General features: G+C 50.9%; 1 protein-coding gene across 1 annotated transcript; it reads left to right on the forward strand.

Annotated features, from left to right (window-relative positions):
- The first annotated feature begins 7,464 nt into the window (after positions 1–7,464).
- Positions 7,465–21,345, forward strand: CACNG6 (calcium voltage-gated channel auxiliary subunit gamma 6). Its single transcript, XM_068993476.1, has 4 exons — positions 7,465–7,795; positions 12,350–12,424; positions 14,049–14,186; positions 21,107–21,345. The coding sequence occupies exons 1-4, from the start codon at positions 7,465–7,467 to the stop codon at positions 21,343–21,345; spliced, it is 783 nt and encodes a 260-aa protein (XP_068849577.1).
- Positions 21,346–27,490: the final 6,145 nt, after the last annotated feature.

The raw sequence follows: 27,490 nt of genomic DNA on the forward strand, positions 1-27,490 counted from the left end.
GGGCGCGCCTGGGGGCGCGGAGGGGGGCGTGTCCGGGGCGCGTGCGCGGGCGCGCGTGCAACGAGGCTGCCGGGGGTCGGGGGCGCCCCCCTCCTTCCCCGTGAGCGCGCTGGAGACTGCTCAGCCTTCCCCCGCGCCCCCTCCCCGCCCTATCCCCGCCCACCCGGCTGTGGGGGAACATCCCCCCACCCTCTGAATCAGGGACCCTGAGGGAGGGGGAAGGGAAGGGAAGGGAGGGGGCCGTTGGGAGCGAGCGTTGTGTTTTATTTTTTTGTGGGGTTCTGGGGGGAGGGGGGAGGGCTGTGGTGTTTTTTGCAGTTTTGAGATGTTTTCTTTTTAATGTTTTGTTGTGTGCATGTGGGGGCGGGGCACAGGGAGGGACTCCCAGCCCAGCCCAACTCCTGGAGAGGGGCGCATAACACACGAATATAGAGTTATACCTACAAACTATATATATATGCTCTATATAAAGAGACAGAAAGACCAAAGGGATGCAGAGAGGCACAATGAGGTGGGATGGGCCTGGGCATTCATTCACTTCTTCGTTCATCATTCCGCAAGGTTTTCAAAAGCACCTGCTATGTACCAAGATGGTGGCTTGGCAGGAAACATAAACAGGCCCAGAGACAGACTCCGTCATTCATTCCCAGCAATTTATTTGTGTACTTCAGTGCCAAACATTGTGCTGAATGCTGAGTCTACAGAAGGGAGGAAGTCAGACTTCCCCAACGTCTTCACAGAGTTTACATCTTGTGCATGAGACAGGCACTAATCAAAGAATTGCATACACAACAATAAGTTACAGTTGGGGCAAAAGAGAAACCCGAAGTGCTACAAAATCCTCCGGCAGGGAGGCTAACCCAGTTTAAAAGGAAAGGATAAACCAGGTAACACTGAAAGGATGATAAGAAGCCAGTCAGGTGAAGCTGGAGGGAAGTGTCCTAGCCCGAGAACAACATATGCAAAGGCCCTGGGGCAGGAAGAGCTTCCAGAAAAGGCTAACATGTATATACTGAGCCAGATGGAGGTGGAACAAGATGAGACTGGAGAAGTAGACAGGGCCAGACTGCCCCGGGACTTCGTAGGTTAGGTCAAGAGTTTAGATTTTTTTTTTTAATATTTAAAAATTTATTTTAAACTATTTATGGAAAAGGATGAATTTGTTCTCCTGTGGCCAAAATTTGCAAAGTTTGGTGGTGGTTCATTTGCTAGGTCGTGTCCAGCTCTTGCGACCCCGTGGACTGTAGCCCACCAGGCCCCTCTGTCCATGGGATTCTCCAGGCAAGAATGCTGGAATGGGGTGCCATTTTCTTCTCCAGGGAAGAGCTTAAATTTTAACCCGAGGGCAGCGGGGAACCACAGAGTGGCTTTAAACAGGATCATAACATGAACGATGGGAGGCAAGAACTCGGAGATGAGTGTGAGAGGCAGAGACGCGCTGAAATAAGGATCAAATATAGGCACTGACACTTCAGACTCGCAGTGCTGGGAGGGAGCAGATAATCACGCAGACTGAAGCACAAGCCTGGTGTTTGGTGGGCAGGAAAAACACTAGGACTTAGAGATGCATGTTTCACTCATTCACTAATTCAGCCATTCATTCACTCCTTGACATTCCCGGACCAGGCAGTGTGCTAGAATCAGGATCCCCAGAGCTCCTCTCGAGGAGGAGTCAAAAGCCAGACTCCAAGTAGGGTGCAATAACAGGGACCAGGATGGGCACCTTGACCAGAGAAGAGAGAGTGACCAAGTGTCAAGAGTGGGCAGTCCTCAGGGAAACTTCCTGGAGAACCTCAGGCCCAGCCTGGGTTTCCAAAGGATGAGTAAGGATGGCTTTCACGGCAGAATAACTCAAGTGGGGTCGGGGTGGGGTGGGGGATTGAAAGAGCATAAAGTTCTGGGGTCAGGACTCCTGCTTTTAGGGTACAAAAGGTCAGGGCAGGGGTGGGCAGTGAGACTAGAGAAACAGCTAGAAGCCAGAGTCTAAATGCGCTAGGGTTCTGGGCTGGTGAGTCTGGACTTTATTCTGAGGGTGCCAGGAAACACAGGAGAGTTTGGAGCAAGTGAAGAGCAGGTTGAGACGGGAGTGTCAGAAGGAACCACCTGGGACGTGGGAAAGGAGTGGATAGGATGTCGATGCTGTGAAGTAGATGAGACAGGATGGCAGTTGAGCTGGGAAAGGGCTCGGGGTAGAGAAGGTGGAAGGATGGATTTGAAGGTCACTGAGGACACAGAAGGGAGAGCGCTCACTGCGTTTCCCTTCATTGGCTCAGCAAGTATTTCCCAAGACCCGCCCGCCCCCCGCCCCCGGCTTCCCTGTGTGGCAGGTTCTGTGCTCAGCAATACTGGGAGGAGCAGGGAGGATTCAGAGCCTGCCCTGTCCTCCAGGGGCTCCCAGCCTGGTGGCGAGACAGACCTGGACACAGATGAGGGGGAAGCGGTTGGCAACGTGCCAGGCTCCACCCAGCTTCTCTGCAGACAACCTGGAGCCGCAGAAAGCAGGCAGAACAGAGGAGGGATGGGACGACAACTGGGTATTGGGGAGTTCCCTCTGGGGTCCCTGTGGTGGACAAGAAAGACCGATGGGCAGGGGGCCAGGGAGGAACTGGACGAGGGCAGTGTTGGAAAGAGATTCTGGGAAACGGGGCGGGGGGGAAGGAATACAACTCACAGGACAGAGGGGCACTGACTGTACGGATGATAAACAGAGAGGACTGGAAGAGGTGGCATTAAAAGAGACAGATTTGGTAGGAGAAGGGGAGCAGAGCTGGCTAGAGGATATTGGATTCTAGTGTTCAAAACCCAAACATAAAGCAAGACAGAGGTGGAGCATGGGCAGAAGGGAGAGAGATGGCTGGGAGTGGGGGAGATCAGGGCAACAGAGGCCAAAGCTGAGTGAGTTACAGGGGGCAGAGGAAACACAGACAGTGATCCAGAAAGGAGAGGAGGGGCTGACACAGCGATGCACAAGTCAGGACAGAGGAGGCTCAGAGAAGCAAATACACACACACACACACAGATGGAGGGAGAAAGATGCAGGGATGTGCCCAGAAAGAAAGGTGGGGCTTCAGAAGCACGCTTAGGGTGTCGGGGCAATCCATTTCTTTGGTTTGTTTCAGTATTCAAGAAATAGTTATTGAGTGCCCGCCTTTTCTAGGCCAGTCTAGGTGCAGGGAATGTGGAAGTGAACAGATGGCCAGGCTTTTACTGTCCTGGAACTCACAAGAGAGACACACAAGAAACAGTAAGAAATTTCAGTTACGGCAAAGTGTTTCCAAAATGAAGCCGGAAAGAGAATTCCCTGGTGGTCCAGTGGTTAGGATTCCAAGCTTTCAACACCATGGCCGGGGCTCGATCCCTGGTCAGAGAACTGAGATTCCCACAAGCCACAACGTGTGTCTTAAAAAAAAAAAAAAATGTGAAGCGGGCCGTGGTGACTTCAGATGAGGAACCTCAGGAACAACCCACTGCAAAGGTAACAAGGGTTGTGAGAAGGAAAGGCGCTCACCAAACATTCCGGCCAAGCAGTGACGCAGAGTTCTGAGAAAGCTACCCATTTTCAAGGAGACCCCGTGGAGGGCAGAGGAAGAAGGGTGAGCAAATTAGGCTGAGCTTGGAAGCATGGGCTGAGGGCCCGTCGTGTAGGGCCTCGTAGCTCTGGGAGGAAATCTGAATTTTACTCTAGATTCAGTGGGATGAGCATAAGAATGACAGCCCCTATTTTTATTTAAAAATGAAGTAACAGACCCACATTGCTGTGCTGTGAAGAGATTTAGGAGTGAAGGTGGAAGGCAGGAGTTAAGAGGGTGTCATCCTTTTCCAGGTGAGGCTGATGGTGGCCTGGACCAATGTGGAGGAACAGGGCGTGGGACTGTGGAGGCAGGGTCTATGGTGGTGGCTGTGAACTGGGTGTAACAGAAGAGGGAAAGAAAAACCAAAGAGAAAGAGAAAGAGGGGAACTCTTTTAACTGATCTGTGAAGCCTGGGCGGTGCTGTTCTGTGCTGCCTGGAAGGGGGTCACTGGGGGAGAAGGGATTATGCAGAAGCCAAGCAACCTCCTTGGGACAAGACAATCTGAGATGCCTATGAGACATCCAAGCTGGGGTATCAGGTAGCCAGTTGGATATTTGAGACTGAAGCTTGGGGGAGAAGTCGTGGTTGGAAATCTAAGTTTTGGAAATGTCAGCAGAGAGGAGACAGCATGTTTAAAGCCCCAGGACTGGATGAGGTGACCTAGGAGATGAGTGTGGAGGACACAGAAAGGACCCTGGCCAGGGCCTTAGGGTGGGGGGACATCTCCATGGGGGTAGGAGGGAGGAGGATGTAGTTAAAGAGGCGAAGAGTGACTGTGATTTAGGCAGAGACTGTGAAGTTGGCAACCAGCCAAATGCTACTGAGAACCAGGAGAGGATTTGTGGAGCAAAGTGGCTATGGGTTAGATAACATGGCCTTGACCTTGACATGCGGTCATTACCATGCAGTGGTGAGGACTGGAGTCCTGCTTGAGGGAGGGGACGGAAGAGACTCACTGGGGGCAGGGGTGGGAGGGGTGGGGGGTGGGGGTGGGGAGATGGGGGGAGGTGGAGAGAATCGCAGGCGAGGTCATCCTTTTGGTATGAAATTGTCAAGAACTTTCCCGCCCAAGAAAGCTCATATCCTTTCTGTGAAAGGAGAAGTAGGAAGGGTGGCAGACGGGCAGATGGAAGGGAGACAAATGCACGCTGAAAGGACGGAGCCATGGCGAGAATGAACGATGGGGAGCACAGAGGCAGGGCAGAGATGCTGCAAGAGGGTGTCCGATTTCTCAGAATGGAGACACCGGTGGGTGTCACCCAGCCCAGCTCCCATCTCACGTCGCCGCCAGCACCGAGCACCTTCTCGGGTTCCCCTCTGGGTCCTGCCAAGGCCTGGGAATACCCGCGAGGTGAAGGAAAGAACAAGCTTCACTCATTCATTTAAGAAACAGTCCCTGAGGCCTTCCAGGCACCAGGCCGCACAGTCTCAGTGCTGGGAGCTCAGATCCACAGACAGGCAGTGCGATCCGTCGAATGCAGGGGGAGGTGTGCTCTGAAGTTGGGGGGCTTCCCTTCACGCGTCCCTCTGCTCATTCATTCATTCAGACGCACATTTCCTAAGGCTTCCCGTGGGCGCAGTTTGGGCTGCGCGGTGCTCAGGATGGTGAGATGGTTCCTCTGGCACTCGAGCCCTGTCGAAGGCTCGGACACACATGCCCACGATCGGAATCACATCCCAGGGCGATGGGTGCCCCAACAGAAGCGGTACAGGGTGGACAGAGAGGCTGAGGGTGCACGGGGCCGGCGGGAGGCGCCAGCCAGGGGCGAAGGAGCTGGGGAGAGATGGGTCTCACTGGGCGGTCCTCGAGGGGCTGAGTTGGGGGGAGTGGGGTGATGATCCGGCCCTGCTGCCACTCCACACGGCTGTCCCGTTCTGTCCCTGGGGGAGCCGGAACTGCATGGACGGTCCCCCGAGGGTGCCCCGTCTAATAAACTCGGTGAAGAGGACTGCGACTCTGGATCGCTTGCCCCGGGCACCAGCTTATGCCTGAGGCCTGCCCCTTCTCCCTCCCGGGGAGCCGAGGCCCCCAGCGTGGGGCGCTGTGCTTCCTTCCTTCAAGATGCAAGGGAATGGGGGCCCGGCCCCTCCTCCGTCAGACTCCCGGGGTCCAGGCCCCCCGCCCCTCCCCCCTCAGACCCCGGGGTCCAGACCCCCGCCCCTCCCCCCTCAGACCCGGGGGTCCAGGCCCCTCGCTCCCTCTCTCAGCCTCAGGAGTCAAAGTCCCCAGGTTTCTTCTCTTTCAGGGAACCGAGAACCCTGGCCGCAGCTTTCTCCTCCCTCAGACCCAGCAGTTGGGTTTCCAGGCGGGCGCGCTCGGTCCCGGTTCCCCGCCCGCTCCCCGCCCGCCGGCCCCCGGGAGACGGGACCCTCCGCTCCCGCCCGCGCCCCTTAAGGAAGCAGACGGCCCTGCGGGCTCCTCTGGGGTCGGGACCCGCCCCCAGCCCCTCCTCCGCGGGCAGCCTTCCTCCTCCCGCCCCTCGTCCCCTTAAAATACCCGGGGTCCCTATGGCAACGGGCGCGGGCAACAGGTGCGGGTGTTATTTACGGGTTGAGCCCGAAATAGCCGGCGAGGGTGCAGGGCGCGGCGGATGGGGCGAGGCCGGGAGTGCGCGGAGCGGCCGGTCCGGCGGGCGGCGGCGCGCGGAGCCGGCGGTTCGGAGGCCTCGCGGAGCTGGGGGCGGCGCGGCGCGGAGGCAGGAGAGCCCGCGGGGTCCCTGCCCGGGAGCCGGGGGTGGGAGGCCCGAGGGAGGCGCCCGGCCTGGAGCGGGCCCGTCCCGGCCGGCCTTGGGAGCCCGGGGGAGGGAGGCGAGCGATCTCAAAGGGACACCCAGCCCGTTCCGGGCCCCAGCCGCCCTCCGAACCGCGGCGGGACGTGGTCCCCACTTCCTGAGCCACAGTGCGGACCACAACCCCTTCATCTGAGCCCCAGTGCGGACCCCGGGCTGCCCTCGCGAGTCTCGGGGTGGCGGGTATCCCTCAGGCCCCTTCTCTGGGCCCCACGGTCCCCTCAGCCCCCGGTCCCCTCGCAGCCCCGGGCAGACCTTTTCCGCTCTCCTCTCTGAATGGCCAGGGAGGACACCCCCGCCCCCCACTTTCCGGAATTCCAGCAGGCCCCCAGCTTCCTTGTTCTGAACCCCAGTCAGGACTGCTGATCCCTCTCTGTTAAAGCTGGGGGTGGGAGGCGGTGGTTCCGACTGCCTCTCTGAGACTCAGAAGCAATTCTGACCTCCCATTCGGAACCCCTGCACCCCAGTTTTTCCTCTTCTGAACCCCAGAGGGGACCCAGCTCCTTCTCAGACTCTGAGCCCAAAAGAAGCCAGGAAGCATCCCCCTCCCCGCCACACACAGGACGACCTCAGCTCCCCTTCCTGAGGACCCGAAACTCTGAGCCTTAGGGGGAAGCTCGGATCCTTCCCCCCGCCCCAGGAACACAGTTTCCCTGTGGAAACACAGATTCCTCCCAGTGGGGACCCCACAGCAGCCCCTCAGAGCTTCCGCAGACCCTCACTTCCTTCTTCTGTAGCCCTCCCACCTCCGCTCCAGGGTACCCAGGTTCTAGCCCTGAGGCTGGGGGAACTTTGCCTTTCTCTGGTCCCATCTTCTTTGCTGAGCTTCTCTGGGTACCTGCCCCCCGGGAATCTCAGAGGCTTCTCAGCTCAGGATCTAGTATTTTCTCTGTATAGTATATTGTCTAGTATATTAAGACTCGGAGGTGACCTCGACTTCCCCACCTGAGGTTCCTGGGGGGACTCAGACCTTCCCTTTTCCGAGCCCCTCACCCCCGCTGCCAGAACCCAGGCGCGCCCCTCCCCCCCGCACCCACCCCCAGGAGCCCGCCTCAGCTCTGCCCTCTCGGGCCCTGAGCCCCACCGCCCGCCAGGCGCGATGATGATGTGGTCCAACTTCTTCCTGCAAGAGGAGAACCGCCGGCGGGGCGCCGCGGCCCGGCGGCGGGCTCGCGGGCAGCCCAACGCCCAGATGACCCCGGAGCGCGAGGGCAAGATCAAGCTGGCGCTGCTGCTGACTTCCGTGGGCGCCACGCTGGCCGTGCTGGCCGTCGGCACCGAGTTCTGGGTGGAGCTCAACACCTACCGGGACAACGGCAGCGCCGTCTGCGACGCGGCGCACTTGGGCCTCTGGAAGATGTGCACCAAGCGACTGTGGCAGGCGGACGTGCCCGCGGGCAGAGACACCTGCGGGCCCGCGGAGCTGCCCGGAGGTGAGGCCGGCGCCCGCCCCCGCGCGGGGGCTGGGACCCCCGCAGGCCGCCGAGAGGCGGCTGTCTGAGAAAGCCGAGCCCCAGAGCCTGCCGCGCCCCTCGCCCCCATCGTCCCCAGGAGAGCGAGCTTGCACCCTCAGAATGCGCCCCCCACCCTGCCAACCTCAGCCTGTGCTTCCGGGAATAACTGCCCCAGGCGCACCCCGTGCGGAGAGGGAGTCTGTATCGCCAAACTAGCCTGGGTCTCCAGGCCAGCCCCAGACTATCCCAGGACCTCCAAAGCTCTGCACCTCCAGCACAACCCATGATCCCAGACATTTGTGTGCCCCTGGACCAGTCTGTACCCCCAGAGAACCTATAAGATAGATAGAAAGGTAGATAATTGTCTGACTCTTTGCGACCCCATGGACTGTAGCACACCAGGCTCCTCTGTCCCTGGGATTTTCCAGGCAAAAATACTGGAGTGGCCATGCCTCCCTCCAAGGGATCTTCCCCACCCAGGGATCCAACTCGGCTCTCCTGGATTGCAGGCAGATCCTTGACTGTCCGAGCCACCAGGGAAGCCCCAGAGAGCCCGTGTCCCTAGAGAAACCTTGCGTCTCTGCCCACAGCCTGGAGCCCGAGACCCAGATGGTGACTCTGGACACAGTTGGTGCCTCAGACAGCCTGTGTCCCCACAGAAGCGCCCCCGCCCCCCTGAGACAGTCTGCTCCCTTAGAGAAAGACTCCGGGTTCCTGGTGTCAGCTTGCTCTTCCCACTCTGGAGACAGCCTGCAGCCCAACCCTGCAGGCCCTGGGGAGACAGCCCGGCTTGACACCTACCCCAGAGTACAATCTGCTGTTCCCTCCTACCGAGTCCACCAAGACAGAGCTCTCAGGAGACACCTCCCACATCCCAGGGCAGCCCTCCTGCTTCCTGGAAAATCTTTCTCTCCCTGTTTCACCTCACGTCCTCAGACTGGACACGCCAGCCCCCCTCGCTGTCTCTTCCAGGCACTCCCACAGCCTTCACCTTTCCACAGAGTGGCTCTTTCACCCCCAGCCCTGCCAGAGAGCTATCCCATACCTCTCACTCTCCCAGACGGGCCATGCCATGCCCTAAACTTACACCAGTGGGACACCCTATACCCCCTGGGAATGGAGACGAGATCTCACTCCACCTCTACTGACCCAAGGAAACTACCTGACACCCCTCAGAGCCCATTTAGGATGTCGCATGCTTGATTGCCCGCATGGCCTCGCCAGCCCTCCTCTTTCCTCTCCAAAGGATGTCTTACCATCTCGTGTGTGTATTCCACTGCTTCAGTTGTGTTCAACTCTCTGCAACCCTATGGACAGTAGTCTGCCAGACCCCTCTGTCCATGGAATTCTCCAGGCCAGAATACTGGAGTGGGTTGCCATTCCCTTCTCCAGGCCAGAATACTGGAGTGGGTTGCCATTCCCTTCTCCAGGGGATATTCCTGACCCAGGGATCAAACCCAGGTCTCCCGCATTGCAGGCAGATTCTTTACACACACCCTTGATAGCAAAATGGGGTGCCATGCACCCTTGACCTGAGATACCCACACACTCAGTGTGCAGATGGGTTCATGCTCACCCCTCAGAGCCTCAAGCAGATGTTCCCAAATTTTTGAGAAATGGGATGCTCCAGTGAAAAAAAAAAACAGTGTTAGATGTTGTAAATTAAGTATGCTCTAATAAAAAATTTTAATAGAGATAAAGTCAGAAATATGTATTAGATGCTTATGTAGTGCCCGGCTCGGTCCTAAGTATTTCATCTGCATTAACTTATCAATCTTCATAGCAACCCTGTAAGTAGTTGTTATCATCCCCAAAACGAAGAGCAAGAAGTGAATATAAATGGATCTGGACTGGTGTGGTGGTCCAGTGGTTAAGAATCCACACTGCCAATGCAGGGGGCGTGGCTTCCATCCCTGTTTGGGGAACTAAGATCCCACATGCTACTGTGCTGCTGCTGCTGCTGCTAAGTCGCTTCAGTCGTGTCCGACTCTGTGCGACCCCATAGACAGCAGCCCACCAGACACCCCGTCCCTGGGATTCTCCAGGCAAGAACACTGGACTGGGTTGCCATTTCCTTCTCCAGTGCATGAAAGTGAAAAGTGAAAGTGAAGTCGCTCAGTAGTATCCGACTCTTGGCGACCCCATGGACTGCAGCCTACCAGGCTCCTCCGTCCCTGGGATTTTCCAGGCAAGAGCACTGGAGTGGGGTTCCACTGCCTTCTCCACAGGCCACTGTAATGAAGCAAAAAAAAAAAAAAAAGTTAAGTATATGCAATTTGAAAAGAACTGAAGTTTTTTTAAAAGAGAAAGAAAGAAATATGAATGGCTCCGTCTAAGCACCCAGGCTAGTCACATGGGGCTTGAACCCTGGTCATCTCATTCTTAACAACTATAACATACTGCATCTCATTAATCTGTAAATATGCCCCAGAGGTCCTCACTGCACTGGACGGGATGTCCCATCTCCCATAACTGCACACTCTTGTCCTTCACATCCCTTGATGTCTCTCTAATGATCAGAAAGGGCTTCAGCTTTCTTAAAGGACCATCCCCATTAGCCCACAGTCCTGCCCCTTCAGAGGACATCCCCCAGCTTTCAAGGTTTTAGAAATATCGCACCCATCTCATGGCCCATAAAAGGACATCCCCACGCGGGGGTGACCCATATCCCACTCTTTTTCCAAATGAGATGTAGCACATCCTCTGAGATAAGAGACAAGATAACCTAAATCATTAGCAGCCAAAACGGGGTGCCAGATACCACACACCCTCTCAGAAAGATTTACCATGGCCTCTCACTCTCTAGATGAGACTTTCCGTTTCCCTTGCGGAGGAAGACCGCGTTCCTCCCCCAGCCACTACAGATAGCGTCCTCGCCCTTTGCGCCACTGCACGAAGCATCTTTTGCTTCTTACTGCTGCAGAATCAGGACTCACTGCCCCTGCCAGGATACGTCATGCCCTTCTCCTTCCCTCTGAGTACCAGGTGGAGTGTCCACATCCAAGTATCACCTGGCTCAGGAGCTTACCTCTTGTCCTTCAGCACCCCTCTTCACTTTGGAAAGTTCCTACCACTTCCCAAGACCACCTGACCTCACTTCTGTCTCCTTTCCCCTCTTGCTCGCAACCTCTCTCCTCCGCTTTTATCACTCTTCTCAGTTGCCCCATCTGTGGAATGAGAAAGCTGATTCTAGGTGTCTTCTATGGGAAATTCTGGCTTTAAAATGCAATTTAGAAAGCATCTCCCCTCCCCCAAAGTGTGGGGTTCCTTAAACTTCAGGTACACAGAGTTACATGAATCATAACTTTTCAGCTTGTGTCACAAAATCATTACCAGCCTTAGCTGGTTCTTTCTTGTGCATTATTTTACATTAAAAAAAATTTTTTTCCCCTAATTCATCTCTTTAATGCATTGGATATATGTTTTAACTTGGAAAATATACAGTGTTATTTTTATATATGTATTTTAATTTGCATAAATGATATCACGCTCTAGATTTTTTTTTTTTTTTTTTTTTTGCTCAGTGGTGTGTTTCTCACATCTTTCCAGTCTACTTTCTGTTATTCCAGTTCGTGGCTACTGTGTGCTGCAGAGGCTTGCCTGGGGAGCATCCATCACGTTTACTTGACTATTCCCATAGAGATGAGCACCAGGTTGATTATTCTGACTCCATGTTTTTATAAACAGTGTTGCAATGAACATCAGGCAATACATATATTTTCCTGCATGTGGTTTTTTTCTGGATGTATACCCAGAAGTAAAATTGCTGGGTTATAGGGTATAAACATACTTCATTTCATAAAGTACTCCAGAGTGCTTTCCAAAAAAGACTAGTACCTGTTATACCCCCAGATGTTTCCTCTTATCCTTCCAAGTGCTTAATATTATCCTTTTAATATTTGCCAATCTAATTGATCTAAAGTGGCGTCTCCCTGCTGATTTAAGTTGCATTTCTTTGATCCCCGGTGAGATGGAGTATCTCTTTATGTTCTTGTGAGTAATCCGGGCTTCTTCTCCTATGAACTGACTATTCATCTCCTTTGCCCATTTTTCAACTGGGTTATCTCTCTTTTCTTGGTGATCAGCAGGAGTTTTTTGTGTAGACAGGAACCCTTTCTGAGATAAAGAATCTCTTCTGAATGTGTTAACCTTCTGCCTGGATCTTGGTGTGCTCTGTTGAATAAAGCGGTTATCCGTTTCTAATCTCATTTGACCCTAAACAAGTCCACATGACAGAGTCAGGGAAGAGACTATTAGCTCACTTTATAGAGGAAGAGTCAGAAGCTCAGAAAGGTCAATAGCCCTCTCACGGCCACAGATCTGGACTTCTCAGCTCTGGATTGGAGTCCCAGCTCCTGGAAAGCTGTGTGATAGCAGGTGGCTTTCCTTTTCGGGACATCATTTCTCTCTATCAGGGACGCTAATGTCATATTTCTGGGTTATTGTGAGCTATGCTAAATGTCCAACCCTGAGCTCACACTAGGGATCTCCATGTCATTACCTCTCTTTTTCTCTCCCCTGCTCCTCCTACAGAAGCAAATTGCACTTACTTTAAATTCTTCACCACGGGAGAGAATGCACACATCTTCCACAGAACCACAAAGAAAGGTAAGAACACTTCACCCGGGAGAGGGGATGGGCTGACCACGCCAAAGGAATTCTTTTCTTTCTTTTTAAACTGACATAGAGTTTGTTTACAATATTGTGTTGGTTTCAGGGATACAGTGAATTGATTCCATTATTTTTTTTGGATGATATTCCCTTATTTATTAGAAGGTATTGATTAAGCTTCTCCATGCTAGACAATAAGTCCTTGTTGGTTATCTACTTTATGTACAGTAGTTTGTATCTGTTAGTGCCAGAGGAGTTCCTGATAGCATCATGCTCTTCTCTGCTTTGCCGCAGGATGGGCTCAAGCTCCTAAGCCTTGGGAGGGCTCACCTTTGGGGAGAGGTGGCCCTTCAGGGCCCTCTGTCCAGCGTTCCTGCCTCAGGTGTGCCTTTCCCACATGCTAAGCACAGCCCTGAGAGTTTCCTTTATAAGACTTCCAGTCCTTTCCATGACTCTGCAGGGCAGGGCCTCTATCTTAATCTACCAGATGAGAAAACGGAAGCCCATGAAAGATTTCTTTTCCCAGGAAGTGGCAGAGAGGCACAATTTAAACCCAAATAATTCCGACTCCAACTCAGCGCTCTTCTATAAACCATGCTGCGGACATGGAAATGTTTCTGAATCTGCACTAACTAGTATGGCAGGCACTGACCAAATGTGGCTGGTGCAACTAAGACACTGAGTTTTCCATTTTGTTCCATTTAAATCCATTTCAAATGAAAACACCATCTGTGGTTAGTGGCTACATACTAAACAATGAAACTCTTAAGACTACCCTTTCTATCCTAACCACAGTTTCTCCACCACCCTAGCACCTCGGTATCCTCACCAGTAAAGGAACTGTGATCGTGTCATCAACTTTATCTAGTCTTTATAAGGATTTAATGAGATGGTACAGCTAAAACATACAGTATGGTGCCTGCACTTAGTAGGTCCTCATTAAACAGTGGTTTCCTATCTTTTCCACTCCTTTCTTCCTTACCTTGGTGCTAAGTGGGCTTGGGCAAGCCACTGTTTTCCCCCACCCCCTGCCCCAGGATAGTAAAATACTCTCAGGATATGGCTATGGACCAAGTGCTGTGCACCACGTTGTGCACTGGGCACATTACATGTGTGATTTCTAATCCTCACAGTGGGCCAAATAGGGACTTTAGTCTTGATTTTTCTGGAAGATGAAAGTGAGGCTCAGAGAAGTTCTGTGGCTTTAGCAGAATCTTCCAGCTAGGAAGTAGCTAGGGAGAATTCCAACTTGGATCATCCCACTGCAATGTACTGCCTTCTCTGTTGTCTCCCCCCCACCCCCCCCCACAGACCCCACTGCCTCAGTGTCCCCACTAGTAAACAAACGGTGACCAGATCATAAATAATAATCGGTAGTTCCCATCTCCTTCTAATCCTGGCTCTGCCCATTCCTGGCTCTGTGACCTTAGGCAAATAACTGACCCTTTCTGAGTCTCAGTTCCTTGAACAGTATAAGGGAAATATTGGACTGGATGGTCTGCTACTTGAAAATTCTTCTCTAGTCCTGAACCTCTCATATTCCTGGTTCTGAGTCCCTAGAGGGGAGTTCTCGCCGCTTCCTGCACCCAGGGTCCTCTATGTCCCCTTGTCCTCCTCACAGAGGTGAATCAGGCAGCTGCAGTGATAGCAGTGCTAGGCTTGGCACTTATGGCCCTGGGGTGCCTCTGTATCATCATGGTGCTCAGCAAAGGTGCAGAGTTCCTGCTCCGGGTTGGAGCCGTCTGCTTTGGCCTCTCAGGTGAGGGTTGAGAGCCTGCAGACTAAGGACACTGCATGTTAGGAGATCTGGATTTCAACCCCTGTTGCATGCTGGGAGGCCAGGTCTTCAAACCCTGTTGCATGGTGGGAAGTCGGGTCTCCAAGCAGCACTGCATGCTGGGAGGTTGGGTCTTAAAGCCCTGTTGCATGCTGGGAAGTTGTGTTTCCAAGTACTGTTGCATGCTGGGAGGTCGAGGGAGGTCTCTGAGCACAGTTGCACGTTGAGAGATCAGGTCTCCAAGCACTTTTGTGTGCTAGGAGTTGGCAGAAGCTCAAGTGCTATAGAACTCTCAGAGATGGGAGAGTTCTAAGTTCTGCTGCTGAATCAAAGACTTTTTTTGGATTGGAATCTAGTGTCTCCAAGCACTGTTGCCTGCTCACAGGGTGAGGGAGAGCCCCATGGGCTGTTGCATGCTGGGAGGCTGAAGAAGTTAAGCACTGGTTGCATGCTGGGAAGCACAAGGGCTATAGTAGTCTTAAATATGAGAAAATTCTAAGCGCTGTTGTTGGCCAAGAATTGAAGGTTCTCTAGACACTCTTAGATTTGCACTTGGAGTCGGTAAGAACTGTTGCATTTTTGGAGCTGACGGTTCCAGAAGTCTGCATCTTGTGAAATGTAGCCCTCATTTGATCAGATGCTTTCTAAGGTGGATAGATAGGTCATTCATGATAAAAGTTTCACTTACCTTTCATGGATCTACTGAGCACCTACTATGTTCCAGGCATTAGGCTAAAGGCTGGAGATATAAGATTCATAAGACAGACACTGTGTCTGCCCTCATAAAGCCTAGATTCTGACAGAAATAGACAGTAACCAGCAATTCAACTATAGTTGTGATGAGAGTTATGATAAAGCATATAAGGGGTATACACTGGGGTGGGAGGTATGTCAGGGAAAATTTGAGAAAGTGGTATTAAAGCTACTAATCAGATGAGGAACAGAAATTACCCAGAGTATGGTGTTGACGGTAGTGGCAGCCGTGTTGGTGGTGATTGTGTGGTGGTGGTGATGCTGGTAATGTGGTAATAGTGATTATAAACAGGATATGTGAAGTCTGTGAAATATTGGGCAAGTTTGAGGAATAGGATGAAGATCAGAGCATAAAGCAGGGCAAAATTTGCACAAAGGTACAAGGTAACCTTAATCCACAGATGAAGTAGAGGCTTGGTGAAACATGAGGCAAGGAAGATACAGATGGTCAAGAGCACACTCAAACAGAAACGACCAATAATCACATTCTTTTAAAAAAGCATTTATTCACTCACTGGCTGTGTCGGGTCATGGTTGTGGCGCCGGGGATCTTTCACTGCAGCTCGTGGACGCTCTACCTGTGGCGTTCAGGCTTAGTTGCTCTGCAGCAAATGGGGTCTTAGTTCCCCAACCAAGAGTCAAATCCATATCCCCTGCATTGCAAGGCAGGAAAGTCCCAGTAATCACATTCTTATTCTTGTTTTGTGCCTTAGAGAGCTTCCTAAATAAAGGGGAGAAGGTCAGTCACTCCCTTTCCTTTGTTTCATTTATCCATTAGTTCACTTAAATCACTGCTATGCACACAGACCCATTACACTATGTATATGTGTGAACATGTGTGTCATAGTAAGACTATGCAAGACAGAAAGGTTAAGGGAATTATCATCTGGCTAAGGACATAGAAATGATACAGATACCACACAGTTATAAGTGGCAGTAAGTAGAGTCCTGTGAGGGTGCCTAATGAGGGCACTTGATTTAAAGCAGAATTAGAGAAGGCTTCTTGGAGGAGGTGACACTTACACCATCAAATTATGCGTAACCAAGCTAGAAAACGTTTGGTGAATTTCAGGTCCTGAAAGACAGCCAGTGAGGTTGGAGCATGGAGAGTGAGGATACTGGTGTAAAAGACAAACCAGGAGGGATTTTCCTGGTGGTCCCGTGGTTAAGATTCCATAATCCCAATGCAGGGGACCCGAGTTTGATCTCTGGTCAGGGAACCGAATCCCACGTGCCACAGCTAAGGTTTCACGTGCCACGACTAAAGAGCCCTTATGCCGCAACTGAAGACCCAGCACAGGCAAGTAACTAAGAGATGAGTGACCTTGGGGAAATTGCTCTCCTTCTCTGAGGTTAAATTTCATCTTTATGAACTCATGCATTCAAGTATCTGTCTATCAAGTACCTATCCTGTCCATCCATCCATCTTTGCACTGATCGCTCAGTCATCTCCCTCCCCGCTGCTCTTTCTTCCTTCCTTTTCCCCCCATTTTTCTGCCTCTTCCATTCATATATTCATCTGTCTGTCCACGCATCCATTCATTCAATGATACGGTGTGTCTTTAATAGCTAGTAAGTGCTGGATGCTGCGTTAGGTACTACTGGGGACAGAATGAAGACCAGATTAAGATGGTTTCTGCTGTCGTGGAATTTTTAGCTTGGTAGGAATTTGGTGTTGGTGTTGTTCTTGAACTCATGCCTGTGTTATTCCTGAGGGTGCCATGAAAGTGCGGACATTAAAGTGTTTTATGAAAGTTTCGGGCACAAAAAATGCTCTGCAGATCGTACAACCAAATGAAAGTGAAGGGTAGATCTGACTCTGTAGTTATTTTTCTTATACTGGATATCAGGGCAGGTGGGGGTTTCCAGGTCTCTCTAGACCTCAAACATGTTCCGGTTATATTGTTTTTGTCCATAAAGTGTATGTGTCAGGTGCCCTATGTTTTAGGGATATGAAACAAACAAGTTCCTGGCCCTCACAGGTTTATACTCTATTGGGAGAGATAGAAACCAGGCAAATAAATAACCCTTATATTATTAATGTAAGTCAATAATTACCAATTGTGATTAGTGCTATAAATGAAAAGTGAAGGGTATAATGGAAACCTGAAACTGGGTAGACCCAACAGAGACTTAAGTGGTGGTGGTCAGGGAAGGCTTCTCGGAAGAAATGTAACTACAGTAGGAATGTAGGGAATGAGCATGTGTAATGTAGGCTTAGGGAGGGGTAAGCAGTTATTCCAAGCACCATAAAGGTCTCCACGCTTGAACAAATTGGGTGCATTCAAGTCCTGAAAGAAATCTTACACCATGTCGCTGTAGGGCGAGAAGGACAGCTTGAGACGAGGCTGAAGAAGTAGGCCGGGTCCGAGTCCCACGGGCCCCTCTAGGTCATATGAGAGAGGCCTTGCTTCTGCCCGGAGCCACTACCCCTGAGTTCTGTGCACGGCTGCCTTCTTTTCGTCCATCTGGGTCTCAGCTCGAGTGGGGGAGTCCCAGCCCCCGCCCCTTGATGCCACGCCCCTTCCCATCACTCTGTTTTTATCTCTTTCCTAGCGTGCATCACGGTCTGAAATTACCCCATCTTCTCATGTGTTTACTTTGAGAGTCACAGCCTGGCTGCCCACAGGCCAGCAACAGCCCATAAATGTACTTTGTTTGGCAGGCAGTGTATAGAGGTTTCTCTGAGCCAATATTTAAACTCACCCAATATTTTGGGTGAATGCCCCCCAAGAAATAATAATCGGTTTTGAAAATTCCAGCTGTTTTTGGAAAACCAGGAAATCTAGTCCGTTAAGTCCCTGCTTCTGATGAGCTGCCCTTGGCTGAAGCTGGGTCTGGGCCACCCTTTGTCACTGTCCCCACCACACCTGCCTGCTCATCTGTTTGTACTTTCTCATTGTCCCCTGGAGGCCTCTGAGTTTTGCAAGCCTGGGTTTATTTGTTTACCATCTGTCTTCTCCAAGTAGAACATAGGTTCTGTGAGGGTCTCCCTTTCTTTTTTCTTTTTTGTAATCCAATTGCACTACAACTTGCCTGACCGTCTTTTCATCTTGTAATCTGCCATCACTCTGTTTTTTCCTTTCAGCTTCATTGGCATGTGAGTGACAAGCATAAATTGTGTGCATATATACATATACACACTTATACACGGGCTTCCGTGATGGCTCAGACAGTAAAGAATCTGCCTGCAATGCCAGAGACGTGGGTTCAATCCCTGGGTCAGGAAGATCCCCTGGAGGAAGGCATGGCAACCCACTGCAGTAGTCTTACCTAGAGAATCCCCACAGACAGAGGAGTCTGGGGGGCTACAGTCCAAGGGGTCGCAAAGAGTCAGACACGGCTGAGCACACAACACGGCACATACCTATATATACACACTGTTGTATATAAGGTGTGCACTTGATGTTGTTGGGTTTTCGTTTCTTTGTTTTGTTTTCTGACCACACTGTGTGACTTGCAGGATCTCCGTTCCCTGCCCAGGGATTGAACCCGGGCCATGGCAGTGAAAGTGCCAAGTTCTCACCACCACGCCGCCAAGGAGCTCCCCTACCACTTGATGTTTTGATATGTTTTGATCCACATGATACAATGGTCATGACAATCAAACTAGCTGACACATTTTCATGACCTCACGTACTAATCGTTTTTTTTTTTTTTGGTAGCAAGAACATTTAAGGTCTACTCTCTTGGCAAGTTTTTATGTATATGGTATATTAACTGTAATCACTGTGTGCTGTGCTGACTTGCTCAGTCGTGTCTGACTCTTTGCAACTCCATGGACTATACAGTCCTTGGAATTCTCCAGGCCAGAATACCGGAGTGGCTAGCCTTTCCCTTCTCTGGGAGATCTTCCCAACCCAGGGATCGAACTCAGTCTCCCACATTGCAGGCAGATTCTTTAGCATCTGAGCCACCAGGGAAGCCTGTGGTCACCATACTGTACAGCAGACCTCCAGAACTGATTCCTCTTGCCGCTGGACGTCTGAACCCTCTGATTAGCATCTCCTCATTTCCCCCTCCCCTCAGTCCCGGGCAACCACCTTTCTGCTCTCTGCGTCAGTGGCTTCAACTGAGTTAGATTCCGTCATCACTCTTTACTAAAGCCTTGATGGAGTCTCTCCTTTTAAAAATTATTTGTACTTGTTTATTTATTTGGCAAAAGGAGAAGGGGGCAGTAGAGGATAAGATGGTTGGATGGCATCACCGACTCAATGGACATGAATTTGAGCAAGCTCCAGGAGATAGTGAAGGACAGGGGAGCCTGGCATGCTGCAGTCCACGGGGTCGCAAAGAATCGGACACGACTTGGCGGCTGAACAACAATGACAACATTTATTTGGCTGTGACAGGTCTTAGTTGCAGCATGTAGGATCCAGTTTCCTAACCAGGAATCCAACTCCAGGCACCCTGCACTGGGAGCGTGGAATCTTAACCACTGGACCACAAGGGAAGTCCCCTGATGGAGTCTTAATTTGCCTTTTGTGATTCTTGATTCCTTGGTTTGCTTTATTCTTTTTTTTTTTTAAGCAGTGAAAGATACATAAAAGTTACCATTTGAACCCTTTTTAAAAAACACCTTTATTTTATATTTTGACCATGCAATGCAGCATGGAGGATCTTATTTCTCTGACCAGGGATCAAACCCATGCCCCCTGAATTGAAAGCGTGAGTCTTAACCATTGAACTACCAGGGAACCCTGCACCGTTTTAAGTGCCCCCGTCTGTGGCATTAAGTTCATTCACACAGTCGTGCAACCATCCCCACCACCCCTCTCCAGCACTTTAACATCTTCTCCAGTTAAACTCTCTCCCCATTAAACACCAGCCCTCTGCTCACCCTTTCTCTCTCCCGGCACCCACCTTTTACTCTGTCTTTGTGAATTTGGGTCTTGTTCTTTCTCTCCGGCTTCCGAAATTGTGCCTGCTAGAGAGCAGGTGCTTAGTAAGTGATCGTTGAAGGGATGCTGGTGAAAGCACAGAATCTGTCTCGGGTGAGGCGGCAGTGGCGCGGGCTCTGGGAGGCTCCAGTCCTTGATATCTCAGCACAGAAGGAATTCAGTGAGAGGCGAAGTGATGGATACGAAGTGATCTATTAGAATAGCACGCTTGTAAGTGGGCAGGTGAGAGGGTGCTGTGCTGGGCTCTTAGTGGGCTGCAGGTTTATAAACAAGAGTAAAGTGGGGAGGAGAAGAGGATCCCCTGCTCTCTCATTCTTCAGTCCGCATCCAGCTTCCAGCATCAGCAACTCCTCCGTGTCAGGCGGGGAGTTTTCTTGTCCCTACACGGTCAAACCCTGGGTTGGGATGGTCCCCTGGAGGAGGGCATGGCAACCCCCTCCAGGATTCTTGCCTGGAGAATCCCATGGACAGCGGAGCCTGGCAGGCTAGAGTCCATGGAGTTGCAAAGAGTCAGACACGACTGAGCGACGCGCGCGCGCGCACACACACACACACACACACACACACACACACACGGTCAAGCTAGGACGGTCACAGTGCAATGGAAATGAGCAAAAAGGTGGTAACATAAAGTAACTAAGATAAGGAAAATCCTCTCAGGTTTCAGCATGGCGTCCCCTTTTCCTTATATCTTTGTTTTAGTGCGCATGCCCGGAGAAGCGTGTCCTAGGGGTCATTCCCTTACTGAGCCCACTGGGCAGGATGTGGGGCTCATGCCATCACTGTTTCGTTGTGTGAGGGCAGGTCTCACGCTGCATGGTCTGATTGCTAAGCAAGCTGTTTGGTTTTGGTTCTGTGATTAAGCAAACCTGCTTTTTTTGGGGGGAGGGTGTGCCATACAGCGCACAAGGATCTTAGTTCCCCGACCAGGGATTGAACCCCAGCTCCCTGCAGTGGCAGCATGGAGTCCTAACCACTGGCTCGCCAAGGAATTCCCTGGCATGTCTTCTGGAATGGTCGTTAACTTACAGGGGTCTCCCGAACATTTTCCTTTCCTCCTGACCCCCTGGCGGGATTACCTGTTTAAATCACCTCCTTTGTCCCTTCGCTCCACCCCGTCACCAGGAGGGGCCTCTCAGGTTTCCGGCTTGAGGAAGCATGTCTGGGGGGCTGTACTGGGGTAGGTGCTCAGGCCTCAGTGGGGGACCCCGGGGCCTGGGGACCACATCTGCTCTCCTCTCCCCGCAGGGCTGCTGGTCCTCGTCAGCCTGGAGGTCTTCCGGCATTCCGTGCGAGCCTTGATGCAGAGGGTCAGCCCCGAGCCCCCCGCGGCCCCGGCCCTGGCCTACGAGTACTCCTGGTCCCTGGGCTGCGGCGTGGGGGCCGGCCTGATCCTGATGCTGGGAGGTGGCTGCTTTCTGCTGCTCACCCTGCCTCCCGGACCCTGGAGTCCCCTCTGTCCCAAGTGGGGCCAGCGGGCCCCCTAGCGCCACCGTCCTGCGTTCTCTCAGCAGCTTCCCAACGCTACTCTGCCCTCCCCACCATCCCCTTTGCATCTTTCACTCCGTGCCCCAGAGAGACTGTGTTCTCTGGACTCTGGGGCCCACGCTGTTTGCACAAACCTGCCCCTCCCCCTCGTAAATACCTTTTTCCTCTGTAAATATGTTTTTTTTTTCTCTCCATGGCTGGATTTGGGTTGCTTGGGGGTGGGGTGGGGAGAGGATTTTTTTGCAAACGAGGGTCCCCAGGGAAGACTGCTGGGGACCTGATGGGGTAACTAGCGGGTGGGGGTGGGTGGGCAAGGTCAGGGGGTCTTAGGAGGGAATTGGACCTTCTCATTGCCCAGATTGGGATGTATTCAGCTGTGGGAGAGACTTCTTCTGGGATGAGGGGGGAGGGGAGAATCTCTGGGTCTGACCTGGCTGCGGTCTGATTTGGGATTAAAGGTTTGGAAATTTAACAACTTTGGAGTCTGCTGTGATGTGGGTTGTGTATTCCAGGGTAGGGAAAAGGGGTCACTGTGCTCTTCAGAAAACCTCTGCCTGCTGCCCGTCAGCCCCAAAGTCACGTGTCAATGAACCCATAGTGAGCGATGGAAAACCCAGTATGGAACACAGACACTGTCACGGGTTGAATGGGGACGCTGCCGGAAGTATGTGTGGGGTCGGAACCACCAGGACCTCAGAATGTGACCGCGTTTGGAGGCGGAGCCTTGCGGAGGTGGTCCAGTGAACAAGGGGTCACTAATCCGAGCCCCAGTCCAGCAGGTGCTTGCGCTCAGTCACTCAGTGGTGCCTGACTCCCTACGACCCCGCGGCCCGTAGCCCGCCAGGCTCCTCCATCCTTGGGCTTCTCCAGGCAAGAACACTGGAGCGGGTGGCCATGCCCTCCTCCAGGAAATCTTCCTGACACAGGATCGAACCCAGGTCTCCCGCACGGCAGGCAGCTTCTTTACCACTGAGCCTCCTGGACAGTCGCCTGGTGTCCTCATGTGGGGAGGAGACTGGGACTCTGAGGGCGGACAGCGGGCAGGCGAGGTGAAGACGACCGTCTCCAAGCCTAGGAGGGCTGCCTGTAAGAGACGCCCGCCTCAGCCCTGCAGACGCCCTGACCTCAGGCCTCCGGTCTCCAGCACCCCGAGACAGACCATTTCAGGGTCTAAGCCCGCAGTCTGGGGGCTTTGTCAGGGCTGCCCCAGCAAGCTGGCACACCCGTCAGTGCCTGGCAGGGGCTTCAGCTGTAACAAACGCCCACAAATGTACAAGTGGCTTTGGAAGTGGGGATGGGCAGCAGCTGGAGGTGCTTTGAGGTGCATTCTAGAATCAGCCTAAATTGCCTTGATAAGACCGTTGGTAGGAATACGACGTGAAAGGAATTCTGAGGAGGACTCTGGAAGAGGGGAAGAGAGCTGTGGAGAAAGTGTCCACCATCTCAGAGAACACCCGGATCATCACGAGCGGAATGTTGGTGGGAGACGGTCCCCCGCAGCTCTCAGGGAGCAGGCCAGGAGACCCGGTATATCACATTCAAGCCCTTCAGCCCGAGGGCCCAGCCTCTTCCCGGGAGGACCAGTGTGTGCCTTTCAACTCAGAAATCTCAACTCAAGAACGAAGGATGAATTCTTCAGTTAGGTAGGAATCGCTGAAGCTGAGCTCAGAGGCCAAAGTCTCTTAAATTTAAGTTTAAAAATATTTAAATATGGAATATGTGCTGGCTTATGACTACAAATGTTTAAATATTGTGAGTGTGAGTCTCTTAAGTGCTTCTGTATTTAAGAATAAATTATAATGTGATTATCTATAATATATGTATTACATAAAACATTATATATAATTTAAAGTATTTACTATAAGTTCAGTTAAATATATTAGCAGTATATATTTTATATGTATGCTACTGCTGCTGCTGCTGCTAAGTCACTTCAGTCGTGTCCAACTCTGTGCAACCCCACAGATGGCAGCCCACCAGGCTCCCCCGTCCCTGGGAGTCTCCAGGCAAGAACCCTGGAGTGGGTTGCCATTTCCTTGTCCAATGCATGAAAGTGAAAAGCGAAAGTGAAGTCGCTGAGTCGTGTCCAACCCTCGGTGACCCCATGGACTGCAGCCCACCAGGCTCCTCCGTCCATGGGATTTTCCAGGCAAGAGTACTGGAGTGGGGTGATAAATATATATAATTACAGTAATATTGTAAATTAAATATTTTAATATAAACAGAAAATAATATAATATAATATAAAATTCTAACAATATAAAATTATATATAATATATACCAGTATTATATATGATTATATCATAATAAGCAGATTGTTATATTAATATTATGGAATCATGACATATTTTATATTCATATAAGTGTTTCTATAATTATAGATTATAAATACAATTGTGTTATATAATCATACATAATTATAACATAATTTTAGATAAATATATTAATATTCTGTCATATAAATAGAGCATTCAGAAGATACATATATGTAACAGTATTTCTACAACATAATGTATTATATAAATAATGTAATATATATGTACCTTATATGAATATTTACTTATATTTATAATGTTATTTATACAATATAACCTATATACATATAATACCTATATACATGACATGATATTTATATGATGTAGTCTATACACATATAACACATATATGTACCATGATAATTAAACTGCATAAGTCTTATAATGTTCATAATGTTGTTATGACTTGTCCCAGGGCTGGAAGCCGCTTCTTCAACAAGGAGATTGCTTGTCATCCAGGAGGGGCAGGGTAGCTCTTTCTGGACTAACTGTGGCTGCGCCCCGCTCGGATAGTTCTCCGCATTCCTTATGCACTGAACTCAGGTCGTGCTAAGGGTATTGGGTGCAGAGCCGGGCAGGTGCGGCCCCTTCCTGTTGGAGGAGCAGCAGAAGCGCTGCGCTGTGGCCGAGAGTGGGGGCGCTGGGCCCCGACCGTCCGGTGTGATACCTGGCCCCCCTTTCACGGCTGGAATGGCTTGCTCACCCTCTGTGTCTCAGCTCCTGCACGCTCGTCTCGTGTCCGTGCGTGTCTCCTAGAGTGCCTGTGAGGAGAGAACGCCACAGTCATCCCTGCAAAGCCCCTGGAAGACCGCCTGGCTTGGGGTCACAACTCCATCAGTCTTGCCGTTACTACTGTCTATCGAGTGGCACTTCGGCTGGGCATACAGTAGAGAGCAAAATGGGACCCCCGTTGGGCTGACAGTCCAGCGATGGAAACAGACATTAATCACGTAATCACACTAATGAATGTGTAATTATAAACTGAGATAAGTGCTGGGAAAAGAGATTGTGAATAGTGGGGTTTTTTTCCTACTTGATGATGTGCCCAGAGAGCTCAGGGAAGCCCAGAGAAGTCTGCCCTCAGGGCGGGGTCTTCAGGTCTCGGCAAATGACTGTCCAGTGGGCTCTGCGCCCTCTGCACCCTCTTCCCACCTGGGGTCTTTGTGGCTTTTCCAAAAGTGAGAGAAGGAAATAGACAAGTACCTGGGATCACATTATACTGTGGGACAATTTATCAAACCGTTCGCTTGCATCTGATCATCACCTCATCTGCTTTGAAATGAAGGGAAATAGAAGTTTCTTGAAGTCTACCACCTTTTCTGTCCTTTTTGTTTACATTTGTTTATGTTGACTTTTTGGAACACAATTTCAAGCTTCCAGAGACGTTGCAAGAATCAAAATAGTGCCTGTGTGTGCTCAGTCGTGTCTGACTCTTGGCGACCCCATGGACCGTAGCCCGCCCGGGTCTTCTGTCCATGGGATTCTCCAGGCAAGAATGCTGGAGTAGGTTGCCATTTTCTCCTCCAGGGGATCTCCTCGCCCCAGGGATTGAACCTGCATCTCTTGCATCTCGTGCTTTAGCAGATGGAGTCTTTACCACTGCACCACCTGGGAAGACCCCTAGAGACAAATACACTTTACTCAGATTCGCCTATTGCTAACATTTTACCCTACGTCCAAATGTGTGGGGTTTGTGTGTGTTGGGGGGGAGTGATTTTTTTTATTCAGCAAGCATTTATTTTTAAATGTGAAGTGCACTATATATGTGCTGACTTATGAATACAAATAAATGAAAAGTCTGATTCTCTTAAATGCAGACTTAATATTCCATAGAAAGAATTAAAATTAAAAAAACGCCTACTAGGGGACTTCCCTGGCAGTCCAGTGGTTAGAACTCTGTGCTCCCGCACCAGAGGGCACAGGTTTGATCCCTGGTCAAGGAACTGTTGGAGAAGGCAATGGCACCCCACTCCAGTACTCTTGCCTGGAAAATCCCATGGACGGAGGAGCCTGGTAGGCTTCGGTCTATGGGGTCGCTATGAGTCGGACACAACTAAGCGTCTTCACTTTCCCTTTTCACTTTCATGCATTGGAGAAGGAAATGGCAACCGACTCCAGTGTTCTTGCCTGGAGAATCCCAGGGACAGGGGAGCCTGGCGGGCTGCCGTCTGTGGGGTCGCACAGAGTTGGACACGACTGAAGTGACTTAGCAGCAGCAGCAGCAGCAAGGAACTGCTCATCTCAGAACCCAGGCTGAGAAAAAGAGCTAGTCTCTTGGAAATTGCTGGTATTTCCTCACTAACATCCCCCCTTCAAGGCACACGTCTCATAGGTAAACAAGCACAACTTGAATTTTGACTAAATCATTTCTTGACTTTTCTTTATAGTTTGACAAGCCAAAATTCTATTATTTTTTAAAAGGTGTTGTTACATTTTACTTAGGTTTGAACTTTATGTAAATGGAATCATTTTATATGTATTTCTCTGTGTAATTGTCTGGTGTTTTTTTTTTAGACCCAAAGAAGAGGATTCAAACTTATGGCCAGAAGGCTTTATAAGCCCCACGGAAGCATTTTATTTAGCCTTCAGAATGTTTACAGAGTTTTTTATTTACAACCAACTGCAGTTGCAAAACACTCTGGCGGGGGGCGGTGGAGGGGGGAAATTCCAGAGTTCCAAAAAGCAAGACTTGCATTTGCCAAGGCAGGCAAGTATTTACATACCATTTACATTGTATTTACAACTCTTTACATAGTATTTACACGGCGTCAAGTAATAATAAGTAATCTAAGGATTATTTAAAAGATAAGGGAGGATTTGGGTAGGTTTTGTGTGAATACCGTGCCGTGCAGTTTGAACGAGAGACTTGCGCGTCCGTGCGCTTCGGTGTCCGTGGTGGGTCCAGGCCCTCTCAGACAGTGGTGAGTAAGGAGGAGGACCCCACCCCAGTCTCATGAAGCAGCCTGGCTTCCTGGCTGTGCGTGCTCAGGCAAGTCGCTTCGCTTCATTGTGCCCAGTCTTCTCATCTGATAAGTAGGGCTAATAGTGTTACCTACTTCATGGGGCTGTTGGCAAGATTAGTGAGTTAATCCACGTAAAGTTTTTGGTTGTTGTTTTTGGTCATGTGGCATGTGGGATCTTAGTTCTCTGGCAGTGAAAGTGCAGAGTCTTACCCACTGGACCTCCCTCCTGGGAATCCCTTCCTTGTAAAGTTTTGAAGATCCCTGGAGAAGGAAATGGCAACCCACTCCAGTATTCTTGCCTGGAGAATTCCATGGATGGAGGAGCCTGGAGGGCTACAGTCCATGGGGTCGCAAAGAGTCGGACACGACTGAGCGTCTTCACTTTCACTTTTCTCAGATAGTAAGTGCTCAATAATTGTTAACTTTTTCCTTTTTTTAGTATTTTGGCCACGATGCACAACAGATAGGATCTCAGTTCCCTGACTGGGTATTGAACCTGCATCCCGAACAGTGGAAGCGCAGAGTCCTAACCGCTGGACCACTAGGGAAGTCCCGATAAGTGTTAACCGTTCACGGTGGTAATGCATAGTGCTGTATATAAGTGTGTAAGCGGTAGCTTTTTCGTGTCATAGTCCATCGTTTAATCTCTCTTTGCGCACCTCGTCTTCTGAGGGTTCTTGCAGGCTCCAGACTCTAACTTTAGCCACGATTGGACGGGGCCCACTGATCCGTGAGAGCTGAGCGCTGCAGACCTGGTAGAGGGTTTCCTAGCAACAGAGGAGTTCGGGTGGACAGCCGCAAATCCCTGAGTGGTTCCCTAAGAGGAGGAATGTAGGCTCGGTTGAATCTATTTGAGGCAAAACAG

Source organism: Capricornis sumatraensis, chromosome 20, assembly GCF_032405125.1.
Source record: "Capricornis sumatraensis isolate serow.1 chromosome 20, serow.2, whole genome shotgun sequence".
Taxonomy (NCBI): domain Eukaryota; kingdom Metazoa; phylum Chordata; class Mammalia; order Artiodactyla; family Bovidae; genus Capricornis; species Capricornis sumatraensis.